Below are 13559 nucleotides of genomic sequence, written 5' to 3'. Positions count from 1 at the left end.
ATTCCCCACACTGGGCAAAGGCTCTGGAATTTGGGGCAGGAAATCTCCAGGGTGTTCAGTTCCAGAGAGAATGTTTCCTTTGGGAAGGTGCAACTGTTTCCCCCCAAACACTCCCTGGCTGTGGAGAGAACCCTGTGGAGGGGAGGAAGAGCAGGGCTGGGAGTCAGGAGAAACCCCCGGGGATCTCTCAGGAATTACAGCACAGGAATTGTTCTACAAGTCAACGTTTTTAATTGGTTCTTGAAGACAGCTTAAAACATGATTCCCCCGCCTTTCCCCACAGCAGCACGGCCTGGCCCTGTCCCCAGTGTCCCCACAGAGCTGGGGCAGCCAGGGCAGGGCTGTCCCTGTCCCCACAGCCAGGGGACACCCCTGGGGCTGTTCCAAGTGCAGGGGAGCTCCACAGGGCCAGGAACAGGCACAAACACTCTCAGTTACACTCCCAGGGCAGAATATCTGCTACCTAAGGTTCACAATTGAAGTTCCACAACATAAAAATTAAAAAAAAAAAAACAAACAATCAAAAAACAAAACCCCAAACTACAGCCAAGCAGAGAATAGTGGTGCTTTAACATCTCAAAGTTTTACGACAGTTTATCGACCGACAATGGGACAACTTCCAGATCCTGCTTCTAACTTCCAGATCCTGCTTCTCTGACCTTAAGCATCTGTGGCAAAAGGTGAAGTTGTGGCCTGAACAGCACTAAAGCCAGGCTCCAGAGCCGTGGTGTGCTCAGCATTCCCAGCTCCTGTCCCCACGGACACCCCCCGCTCTCGGCCCCTCGGGGCGCAGACCTGCTCGCAGCAGCAGCTTAAGCTCAGGCTCGTCTCCTCTGGCATTCAATACATTTATTGGAACATCTCACACAAAAAGAGGTTCTCTCTAGGCCATTCACATGCACGGGAGGGCGAGAAGCGACTACCTACACACAGAGGGGTCAGCACACACCTTTAATGTGCCCGGGGGGGCTCAGGAGCCCGAGGTGTTGTTGCTGCCGAAGCGCTGGTTCACGCTGTGCAGCAGGTGCTTGGGAAGGCAGTGCCACGAGCTGGCCAACATCTCCTTGAAGCAAATCACTGCCTCGAGGCACAGCCTGGAACAACAGGGAGAAGGCTGCACTTGTGCCAGGGGTCCTGAGGGGAATCCTCCTTCCTCAGCCCTGGCTGCGGATCTGGCAGCGTTTGGTGGAGGTGGAAATGTCCTCCAGGGTTTGAGGAACATGAACAGGGCTAATGGTAACCCTGTCCCGCTTGTCAGAGGATCCCAGGATGGTTTGGGTTGGAAGGACCTTAAATCCCATCCCATTCCACCCTTTTTCCATGGGCAGGGACACCTTCCACCATCCCCACCCTCCCAGGAATTCCCTGCTCCCAGCCAAGCTGGGACAGGACAGTTCCCTGCTGAAGTCCTGCTCTTACCTTACAAGAGATCTTGGTTGTAGGGAGAACACAAGGATTTCGTTACTGTGAGCCTGGAGGGTGGGAGAGAGACAGAGACAGAGAATTGGTTCTGTGGGTGCTCAGCAGGAGCCAAAGCAGCCCAGGCTCACACAACCACAATCAGGGAATCCCAGAATGGCTTGGCTTGGAAGGAGCTTAAAGCTCATCCCACTGCAACCTGCCCTGGGCAGGGACACTGGAGGAAGCCTTGAGGTTTCCAAGCCTTGAGGCATCTGCACCAAGGGATTCTGGACAGGAGCAGAGCATTTCCCCCTCAGGCTTTGCACCTTTGTGATCCAGCACTGCAGATCCCATGGGAAAGGCAAGCTCAAAAGCAACTCACAGCTTTGGAATGGGCCAGAAGGTTGTTGGCACAGCCCCCAAAGATGATCACCTCGCCCTCCTCGCTGGCACAGGCCGTGTGCCACAGCCTGGGAACAGAGAGCAGCACTGCATTAACCCCAAATCCCAGCTCTGGGGAGCTCCCTCCTCATCCCAGCCAGGCCAAAGGCAGAACACCAGGAAACACCAGTGCTTTAACTCCTTAACCTGGCTCAGACCACTTCCCAAACCAGAGGGAGGAAGACTCATGTTTTCCATGCCACACTTGTGCAACACAGAGGTTTTGGGGCTTTAAACTGCAGGTCACCAACTCCTATTTCCTCAGCAGGAAGCCAAGAACAGCCCTGGGTGTGCACAGGAGGACCCTGGTGACACCAGCCTGTGCCTGGTTGGTGGCAGAGCAAGGACACTGGTGCTGCCACTCACAGCTCCGAGTCCTCTGCAGCCACATCAAACCTTAAACCCCAGGAACAAACCCTAAATTCTGTGTTTCCTGCTGTTTCACAGACTGCCTGCCCTGTGTGGCCCTCCCCCAGAATTCTGGGAGCACACAACCACCTGCACCTCTGGGACACATGGAACAAAAGGAGAGCTGTGAGGAGGAACCAGTGTCCTCTCTCTGGCAGCCACCACCCCTTCTGTACCCAACTTCCAGGGAATTGTTTGCCATACCTTGGTTTTTCAGAGTAGTTATGCTCAAACTGTACCCACTCGTTCTTGCTGATACAATAAATCCAGGCATCACCTGAAAACAAGCAAAATCCCAGATCAAACCAGGATTTTTTTCAGTTCAAATACTCCGGTGTAGCACATCCCATTTCTGTTCTTAGATAAATCAAATATTTTAGGAAAAACCTTATAAAACATTGGCTGCTGTTTGACAACAGGTGTTCAACGTAACAAAGATTTATGGGGGTGAAGGTGGAGGATTGTAAAGCTGTCACTAATTGCAATTTGCACCTTTAAATACATTTTTAGAGCAGATGAACTGCTGGAAGTTCTGGTGTCACCACACCCTCAGCAACTCGTGCTCTGTGCAATGAGGAGTTGGAGCACAGGGGAAGAATTCAGAAAGAATTCAAGGCAATCACTCGAGCTCCTGTGCACAGCTGCTCAGCAGAGCACAAAGCCACCAGCAAATCCCTTTGTGGAATGACTTACTCAGGGGCTGCTTGTCCGTGGTGAATCCTCCAAAGAGGAAGAGGTGATCCGAGGAAATGGGCGTTAAGGAATGCCACGAGCGGCCCACGGGGCAGATGCCTTGGGTGAGTCTGGCAATAAAAACACCCCAAATCACCAGCAGGGACAGCAAAATCCTGCTGCTCTCTCCTGCTCTGATGATTTCTCAGGGATCTGCAGGATACTGCAGCGACCCAGGGACAACTTTAATTTCTTTAATGTTACGTGGCTGCAGCCTGAGCACGCACATTTCGTTCCACTCCCACGTGTCCAGGTTCAGGTAGTAAAAGTCGTTCATCCTGGACTCCTGAAACAGAGCAGAGCGTGGCTCAAACCTCCTGCTGAGGGATTTGTGTTTAGGCACAGCTCAAAAAGGGGCTGGGCTTACCCTGTATCTGCCTCCAAAGACGTACCCCCTGTTCCCGATGGTGGCGCAGGCGTGAGCGGCGCGAGGGGACGGGGTCTTGCCCTGGGGAAGGGACAGGGACAGGGACAGCACAGATCAGGCACCAGGGGACAACACAGGCTCAGCTCAACTCGGATTTAAAGCCAGCAAGGAACAGAGTGAAGAAAAAAAAACACAGCCAGTGAATCATCCTGTGTGTGCAGGCTTGTTGGTTTTTTTTTTTTTTTTTTTTTTGATTGATGGAAGATCAGAGAACTCATTAAAAATGGGGTTTATTTTTTCCCTCCTGAAGTGTATAAATTTTGGTTTTAGCACAGGGTTCAGCCACAGAAGACAGACTGTAAATGAGACAGTGACATAATAACTACTTATATTCATAAATCTGTCCAAGGCCGGGTTGGACAGGGCTTGGAGCAGCTTGGGACAGTGGAAGGTGTCCCTGCCTGGATGATTTTAAGGTCCCCCTCACCCAAACCACTCTCAGATCCCATTAAAAACCATTTTCCTTGACTTTCTGAACTACCTGAGACCTGTCTGAAGTAACCAGAGCAACTCTTTGGCAATCTGGAGTTCCTGGTCTCATATTTCACTTCCTCCAACCCTGGTGGCCTCACCAGCCCATTTCCCTGTTCCTGAACACTCCTGGAACACTCCAAATGCGTGGATTTGCAATTAGCAGTGTTTAATTGTCTCCTGACCACAATTCAGCACCCCAGGGACAGGTCCCAAGCATCCCCTGGCAGGAGGGTGACAGCAAACCGCACATTCCACTGTCCGGAGCACAAGGCAGCTGGGGCATCAACCAAAGCAACAGAGAGGAAAAAATAGATGAAGCCAGATCAAAACAAAAGGCAAATTTTCTCTTTTTGCAGAGTGGATCTGTCTAAATGAATGGTTTAAATTCAGTGGAAATGCCTCCAAGAACACTCCTAAATAACATTACTGAGCTGTGATTTAATTAACTGAGAGCAGAGCATTAATTACCGTAGTTATGGGCTGGCTCCAAGTGAAAGTTTCAAGGTCCAGAACATGCACATGGTCATTCCACCCTCTAGGAAGACCTGAATTCTTAAAACAAAACCATAAAGAAGCAACAAGTTTTAACAAGCACTGATTAAATATTAAATATTTATTAAATATTCAAAGTTGAAATGGTTTCCAGGGTTACTTACCCAAAAAGAGGTTTCATCGAATTCAAATGTTCCACGTTGTTTCCCTTCAGGAAAATAGCCATAGCCTCCAAAAAAGATCAGCCTGGAGGAAAACAAGAGCTATCAGAAATTCTGTCACATCTGCTATTATAAATATAAATAGATAAATATAAATATATAAATATATGTAAATGTAAATAAAAATATAAATGCTGTGCTCAGAAAAGCAGGGCAGCTCCTTTGGTTTTCCAGGTGTGGGGCTCTGTTGCCTCATGGATCTTCCCACCCACACTAAATCCCTCTGGAGCAGTTTCCAGCCTCAGGCTCCCCTAGTTTTGCTCCATTTCCTGGCAATCCATGGAGCTGTCAGGGTGTGCAGCCTGGTCACTGCACTTTGGCCTTTGCCACGCTGTTCTCCTGGAGTTTAAATGGGAATTATCTCCAAGTTTTTATCTTTGGGGTTTAGCCTGAATTAGGAACTGGCATGGCTTTGCCAGAAATTCCTGCAGGATTATGGAGTGACAGGAAAAAAAAAATTAAAATATTGCAGCACCTAATTAACCACCCACAAGTGTTTAGATTGACATCTAAACTGATGCTGGCAGGTGTGGTAATGAGGAGCTCACTCCCCACATCAAGGAGCTGGAAAAGCAGCACTGTGGGCAATTCCACGGAATCACGGAGTATCCCGGGCTGGAAGGGACACACAAGGATTTCCCCACCTTTCCTCAGTGTCTGCAGCAAATCCCACAGCAAATATCCCAGCTGGGAGCTCTCCCCACGGAGTGGCCAAAGCAGCACAAGAGTGAAACTCCAAAATCATGGAATGGTTTGGGTGGGAAGGGACATTAAAAGTCCATCCAGTTTCACCCCCTACCATGGGCAGGGACACCTCCCACTGTTCCAGGGTGATCCAATCCCCATCCAGCCTGGCCTTGGACAATTCCAGGGATCCAGGGGCAGCCACAGCAAATCTGGGAATTCCAGCCCAGCCAGGAATTCCTTCCCAATCTCCCACCCAAATCTCCCCTTTTCCAGCCTAAAGCCATTCCCTGTGTCCTGTCCCTCCATCCCTTGTCCCCAGTCCCTCTCCAGCTCTCCTGGAGCCCCTTCAGGCCCTGCCAGGGGCTCTGAGCGCTCCCTGGAGCTTCTCCTCTCCAGGGGAACATTCCCATGGTGACTGCAGGGAGGAGGAGGAGGAGGAGGAAGAAGGAGAATCCAAAAGAGAGCAGAGCCCTCCCTGGGCCCTCACCTGTTCTTGTGCACCCACACTCCCAGCTTGTCCTTGGAGGAGGGGGGCACCCCCTGGCACTCCACTCTCACCCACTGCAGCACCTTGTCTGTGGATCTGGCGTTCAACATGTAGAACTGGGAAAATAAAGAGATTTTTTAAACTCACATGGTCAGCTTAAAGTCTGCTGTTAAAACAGCAACTTCAAATTAATGTGTGTTGGCATAGAAATAGTAGTAAATGGAAAGTTCTTTTCCTAGCTGAAAAGTAGAGCACTGAGAATACTGGGAACAAAATATGGATTCACAAATCCTGACCTTTCTGCAGAGTCAAACACCTTCACACCACACACAGGGCTGTGGACACTGAGCTTCAGCATCCAAAAGCTGTTGTGGGATACAGTGAAGGTGTGTACAGAGCACAACTGTCTCACAACTAAAAACTGGTTAAAAAGTTTACAAAGTGACATTTTTTTACAGTATTACCCCTCCTCTGCATTAATATAGAGGAAGAGAAGGGGTAATACTGTAAGAAGTGGTTTTTTATTTCTCTGCAGGAAGAGAACCAGCTGCTGCACTGACACACAGGAACTGCAGTGTAAGAATGGCACAGCACGAAGGGAGGAAATCACACCTTACAAATGAGGTTTGGTTCAATCTCTCCGCAAAGATTCCTTCAAAGTCCTTCTAGTTTATATTTACATATGAAATATATCATCTTATATTTAAATATATAAAGTACATATTTAGATAGACCAAAACTATTTAATTTAAGCCACACTGCCAGACTATCAGAAAAGATCATTAATTAATTCTGGTTGATGGGGTGGTGTTTGGTCAGTGATCTTGGAGGACTTTTCCAACCTCAATGATTTTGGGATTCTGGGATTACCACAGACTCCAGGGAATAGAAACACTTCAAGAGCAGTTCCAGATCAGCTCCTGATATTATCCAGGCAGCTCTGGCAATTCCCACCTTTTAAAATCAGCCAGCTCAGAGGCTCAGAGGCAGGGACAGACACAATCCAAGTGCTCGGGGGAATTGCACAAGGGCAGGAGTGATGCCAGCTCTGCAGGGCTGGGAAGTCCCCACGGGAAAGGAGGGGATGAAGGGATTGCTGACCTTGTTGGTGTTGCCCCGGGCATGGTGGCCCCCGAAGAGATAAACCACTCTGTCCACACACACGGCACAGCTGCCAGACATGGAGGGGGGAATGTCTCCCTCTGTCTTGCTCTTCTTCCTGCAAAACCAGGCTGGAAGATTTCACCTGCTCCCACTGAGCCAGGATGGGTTTGTTTGGAGGGTTTTAACGACAGCAGTTCTCAGCTCTTCCCACCTTTTCAGATGGAACAATTCACAAAGCTACTCTGTTATGATGGAAAAGGCAGTTTAGTTAATACACAGAGTTTTTGGGGGTAGGAATCCCATCTGCCCAGCTCAGGGGTTTGGAATGCTCAGAAGCCTCAAGCAAAGAGGATTCACCCGTGTAAACTGCAGGTTTCCACTTTGCTGCAGGATTTTTTTCCTGTTTGTAAACATCATAACCACAGAGAGGAGATTCCTGCCCCTGTCCAAGGTTGTCCCTGACCCCAGGGAAGGCTGGGAGTGGAATCTCACTTCCTGCAAAGCACTGAGCAGCTTCTTTGCCTGCATCAACCTTTAAAAACAACTGGAAAGGCCAAAAACTCAACAGGGATTCCCTGAAGCACCACTGGCATCAACAGTGGTACAAACACACAATTTCCAGCTGCTCTATCCTGCCCCAGGAATCCCAAACACCTCACACTGGTGATCACACACTCCTATCCAGGCTGCCTGTCCCAGCTGCCTCTCCTACTTCATCCTGGAAAAACATATTGGATGCTTTCACAGAAAATAAAAAAAACCCACCAAACCTGAGATATTTTACATGTTTTTTCAATAGTTTGATTAGTGGAAACAAAGAGATCAAGGAATTCTCTCTCCCTGCTCAGTCCCTCAGCGTGCTTTCCACACCAATTAAAGGATTTATCAATTTTTCCCCCCCCAAATTAATGATTTACTGTACCATCTTCCAGTTTCCATGTTGTAGATCCATATTTCATCCCTAGGCAGGTAGAAGTCATAAAACCCCCGGACCTGGGCGTTCTGCAGGACAGGTCAGAGAAGGGAAAACAGCGTTGGAAGGATGTTTGACACACGGAATTACAGAATTACAGACTCCTGGGAATGCTGACACCCCCTGTGGCACCTAATGACAGCAGAGATCACAGCAGGAGCAGTGCCTGTACCTCCCACACTCCTGTGCCTCCCACCTGCACTGAGAGTAGGAATCAGCCCAATTTAGCACCTGCTGGGGACAATCAGCTCCCAGCAGAGGCAGATGGGGGTAAATAGAAGTTAAACCTCTGTTTTACAGCCTGAGCCAGAGAGCAGAAAACAACTAAAAGCTCCTTGTTCATTCCCCCAGCCCCTCCACGACAGAAGTTTATTTACTGAGCTCACTGACAACGATTTTGTCAAGGAAACGATTCTGTGGTGCTGCACACCCCCCTCAGTGTGACAACAACAAACCCGGGATCCTCAACACCCAAAACAAAACTTGTGCAAATAAAACCACCACTCCCAGCCCGGAACAACACCCCAAAAAAACCCCTCCAGCGTGCCTGCCAAGCTTTAACACCCGCGATGTTGCAAAACCCCCCTGAAGGCCGCGTTACAAACTGTCCACTGCGGTTCGGGGGAGGAATAATTTCCCAGAGTAATGGATAGAACACAAGGAATGAACCCAGGCGGTGCAGAGGAGCTGCTGTTACCTTGTATCCTCCCCAGACGTACATGCAGCGCCCGTCGGTGACGGCCACATGCCCGCTGCGCTCGGCGGGGCTGTCGTTCTCCAGCTGCTCGAAGGCCTCCTCGGCCGGCGCCGGCAGCTCCTCGTCGGCCGGCAGCTCCTCGTTCTCATCTGCCATGGCGGGACGTGCTGCGGGCACAGGGGACACACAGGGGGATTCCCTGGGCTGGAGCGGCCCGAGCAGCCCCTGGTCCCTCCCAGAGATCCCACCCGGGGCAGCCCTGAGGATGTCCGAACGCTCCTGGAGCTCTGGTTCTGGAAATCCGCCCCGAGGGCACCTGAATCGCCTCAAAAATCACCCTGAGGGCACTTGAACCACCCCAAATTTCATCCTGGGGGCACCAGACACCTCCAAAATTCACCCTGGGGGCACCTGAACTACCCCGAAATCTGCCCGAGGGCACCTGAATCGCCTCAAAAATCACCCTGTGGGCACCTGAACTACCCTAAAAATCACCCTGAGGGCACCTGGACCACCTTGAAATTCATCCTGGGGGCACAAGGCACCCCAAAATTCATCCTGAGGGCACCTGAACTGCCCCAGAATTCACCCCGGGGGCACCTGAACTACCCTAAAATCTGCCCCGAGGGCACCTGAATCACCTCAAAAATCACCTTGGGGACCTGGACTACCCCAAAAATCACCCTGAGGGCACCTGAACCACCTGAAATTCATCTTGGAGGCATCAGGCACCCCAAAATTCATCCTGAAGGTACCTGAACTGCCCGAAATTCATCCTGGGGGCACCAGGCACCCCCAAAATTCACACCCAGAATTCACCCCGGGGGCACCTGAACTACCCCGAAATCTGCCCGAGGGCACCTGAATCCTCTCAAAAATCACCCTGAGGGGACCTGAACTACCCTAAAAATCACCCTGAGGGCACCTGGACCACCTTGAAATTCATCCTGGGGGCACCAGGCACCCCAAAATTCATCCTGAGGGCACCTGAACCACCCCCAAAATTCACCGCGGGGGCACCTGGACTACCCCGAAATCTGCCCCGAGGGCGCCTGAATCGCCTCTAAAATCACCCTGTGGGTACTCGAACTACCCCAAAAATCACCCTGAGGGCACCTGAACCACCTGAAATTCATCTTGGAGGCATCAGGCACCCCAAAATTCATCCTGAAGGTACCTGAACTGCCCGAAATTCACCCCGGGGGCACCGGGCACTCCAAAATTCATCCTGGGGCCACCTGAACCACCCCCAGAATTCACCCCAGGGGCACCTGAACTACCCCGAAATCTGCCCCGAGGGTGCCTGAATTACCCTGGGGGAGTTTTTCCAGTGTTTATTCCACCCTCTGAGGGAGGAATCTTTTCCTGAAATACAACTTGACACTCCTCTGACACACTGTGAGGCTTGGGAGAAAAAGAGAGAAAACCAGGAGAAGCTACACACGGTTGGAGTAAAAAAAAAACCCAAACATTTGAAGTGGGGACTCCTCAGTGGTGCACGGTTTGTAATGGGTTTTCAGTTGCCAAGGTGACTCAAAAGTGACCGTTTTTAAAAATATTTTAAATTTTACCTATCGATATTTGATTGATTTGCCCAGAGAAGCTGTGGCTGCCCCTGGATCCCTGGAAATATCCAAGGCCAGGCTGGATATTGGGGCTTGGAGCAGCCTGGGATAGTGGAAGGTGTCCCTGCCCATGGACAGGATGGGCATTAAGGTCCCTTCCAACCCACACCGTTCCACCACGTCAAAAAAAACCCCCAACAATCCAATCCAAAGAGGAATAAATTTAACAGCTTCGCCAACAACAGCAGCAAATCCCGGAGCTTTCCAGTGTCCCCCCACACAAACCTCCCCACAGCGGGTCAGTGCAGGACAATGTCACTTATCCTACACAAAATCCCACAGAATATTCCTGCCCCAAACCCATGCAGGACGCCAAAACCCAGATTGTCCTGGGAAGACACAGATCCAAAGCTCAGGGAAGCCAAAAAAGCCCAAATTTGTGCACTCAAAGCCAGGGAAAAGGACCTTAGTGGGACAATCCCGCACTCCAGGGTTGGATATCCTGGCTCTGATATTTCCTGAAGGATTTTTTGCTGTTTAATTTTAATCTCTCCCGCCACGGAGACGCTGCACCACCTTCGGAGGGTTTTACCCGTACGCTTTAATTACGATTTTTAATTTAGATTAGCAAGCCTTGCCCACGGCCCCGAGAAACCTGCCCGCTTCGAGCTAGCGGTGTCTTCACCGCCTCGGAGCAATAACGCAGAGAGATAATATTTATATATAATAAATATGTATCGCATTCTATTACTCATTTTACCCCTCAGACAGGCCGGGCCGTGTCCCTCCAGCCATTTCCCCCTGAGCGCCCCTCACACACCGCGGGGAGCAGCGGCGGCTCCTCACGACACCATCTCCTGTCGCGACATGCCCGAGGCGCAGGGCGGGCCCGGGGGGGCTCCTCACCGCACCACCCTCAACTGTCGCGACACGGAGCCCGCCCGAGCGCCGTTACCGGCCCGGCCCGAGCCCGCCCCGCTTCCCTCAGAGCCCCGAGAGCCCCCCGGGCCCGTCCCGCTCCTACCGCGGCCCCGGCGCTGCCGCTCCGCCGTCCGGCCCCCCCTCCTTCCCTCCGCCCCTCCCTCCCTCCTTCCCCCAGCGCGGCCGCGCCGCAACTTCCGCCGGGCGGGCCGCGCCTTCCGGCTGCGCTGCGCAGGCGCGGAACCCCCAAATAATTGACACTGGGGGTAACCGGCACCCCGAAATCAGCGCTGAGGGGGCCTGAGCCACCCCGAAAATCATCCTGAGAGTACCTGAACCACCCCCCAAAATTACCCTGAGGGCACCTGAACTACCCGAAATTCATCCTGAGGGCACCTGAGCCACCCCAAAAATCACCCTGAGGGTACCTGAACCACCTCGAAATTAACACTGGGGGCAGCGGGCACCCCCAAATCTGCCCTGAGGGCAGCTGAACTACCCCAAAAATCACCCTGAGGGTGACTGAACCACCTCGAAATTAACACTGAGGGCACCAGGCACTCCCAAAATCACCCTGAGGGTACCTCAACCACCCCAAAAATCACCGAGGGCATCTGAACGACCCCCAAATTAACACTGGGGGCAGCGGGCACCCCGAAATCAGCCCTAAGGGTACCTCAACCACCCCAAAATCATCCTCAGGGTACCTGAACTACCCCAAAATTAACACTGGGGGCACCAGGCACCCCGAAATCCGCCCTGAGGGTGCCTGATCCACCCCAAAAATCACCCTCAGGGTACCTGAACCACCTCGAAATTAACACTGAGGGCACCGGGCACCCCCAAAATCACCCTGAGGGTACCTCAACCACCCCAAAATCACCCTCAGGGTACCTGAACTACCCCAACATTTAACCCTGGGGGCACTGGGCACCCCGAAATCCGCGCTGGGGCCCCTCAACCACCCCAAAAATCATCCTGAGGGCACTGGGCACCCCGAAATCCGCCCTGAGGGTACCTGAGCCACCCCAAATATCACCCTCAGGGTACCTGAACTACTCCAAAAATCATCCTGAGGGCACTGGGCACCCCGAAATCGGCCATGAGGGTACCTGATCCACCCCAAAAATCACCGAGGGCATCGGGCACCTCGAAATTAACACTGGGGGTACCTGATCCACCCCAAAAATCATCCTGAGAGCACCGGGCACCCCCAAATCCACGCTGAGGGCGCCTCAGTAACCCCAAAAATCACCTTGAGAGCACCGGGCACCCCCAAATCCGCCCTGAGGGCGCCTCAACCACCCTAAAAAATCACCCTGAGGGCACCAGAACTACCCCAAAAATCACACTGAGGGCACTGGGCACCCTGAAATCCGCCCTGAGGGTACCTGAATCACCCCAAAAATCACCCTGAGGGCACCAGGCACCCCAAAATTCATCCTGAGGGTGCCTCAGCCACCCCAAAAATCATCCTGGGGGCACCTAACTACCCCAAAAATCACCCTGAGGGCATCTGAACTACCCCAAAATTAACACTGAGGGCACCGGGCACCCCAAAATCAACCCCGGGGGCACCTGAACCACCCCAAAACTAACACTGGTGGCTCCTGAACTACCCTGGAATTAACATCAGAGCACCCAAACCACCCCAAATTCACACTTGGGACATCTGAAGCTCCCAAAATCAACACTGGGAGCAAAAATAACCATGAGGGCACCTGATGTCCCCAAATTCACATTTGGGGCACTTGAGCCACCCCAAAATTAACATTGGGAACTCCTGATCAACCCCTAAATTAACCATGAGGGGACTTGAATCCCCCAAATTCACACTGGGGGCACCTGAACCTCCCCAAATTAACCATGAAGGCACCTGAACAACCCCAAAAATTTACCTTGGGGGCACCTGAGCTCCCCAAAATTCCCACTGGGGGCACTGGAACCACTCCAAAATTAATCTCAGGGACACTTGAACATCACAAATTCACAGTGGGGGCACCTGAACCCCAAAAAATTCACACTGGGGGCATCTGAACCTCCCCAAATTAATATTGGGGGCATCTGAAACTCCCAAATTAACCACGGGGGGCAACTCAACCCTCCCAAAATTAACTTTGAGGGAACTTGAACTCAATAAAATGAACCCTGGGGGGCACCTGAGCCCCTGAAAATTGACCTTGGAGGCATCTGAATCCACCAAGTCAACCCCAAACCCCCAAAATCAAACCTTGGGGGGCACCTGAACCCCCCAAAATCAAATCTTGGGGCTCAGGGGGGGCATCTGAACTTCCCCTCCCCAAAAAAGGAGGGAGTTCAGCACACAAAATTGGGCTGTTAAAATAACCAGTCACAAAAACTTCCTTTTTGAAACAAATTCGCTCCTCCCAAACCTCCCTTCCCCCAAAGAATTAATTTTTACAGATTAACAAAAACATTAAAAAAAATGTGTCCAAATGCCCCTTGCTTCAACTCTCTATAAAATTTTAATGACTGTGCTCCTGTTTAACCAAATATTTGAAACAGAAA

General features: G+C 51.4%; 1 protein-coding gene across 2 annotated transcripts; it reads right to left on the bottom strand.

Moving 5' to 3' along the window:
* Positions 1-187: 187 nt before the first annotated feature.
* KLHDC2 (kelch domain containing 2) lies at positions 188-8715 on the bottom strand. Of its 2 annotated transcripts, XM_083863662.1 has the most exons (14): positions 8545-8715; positions 7797-7876; positions 6872-6989; positions 5771-5886; positions 4540-4621; positions 4352-4435; positions 3350-3430; positions 3210-3268; positions 2944-3053; positions 2455-2527; positions 1784-1871; positions 1420-1472; positions 950-1094; positions 188-463 (listed from the first exon to the last, which is right to left on the bottom strand). In XM_083863662.1, exons 1-13 carry the CDS (start codon positions 8698-8700, stop codon positions 971-973), a joined length of 1224 nt encoding a protein of 407 aa, XP_083719788.1. In that variant the 5' UTR covers positions 8701-8715; the 3' UTR covers positions 188-463; positions 950-970. The 2 variants fall into 2 exon arrangements, with proteins under 2 accessions (XP_083719788.1, XP_083719787.1); XM_083863661.1 differs by lacking the exon at positions 188-463 and having other exon boundaries at positions 579-1094; positions 8545-8711.
* Positions 8716-13559: the final 4844 nt, after the last annotated feature.

The sequence above is a fragment of the Zosterops lateralis genome (genome assembly GCF_965231275.1).
Source record: "Zosterops lateralis genome assembly, chromosome: 6".
Taxonomy (NCBI): domain Eukaryota; kingdom Metazoa; phylum Chordata; class Aves; order Passeriformes; family Zosteropidae; genus Zosterops; species Zosterops lateralis.
This window is presented reverse-complemented; position numbering and strand designations above follow the sequence as displayed.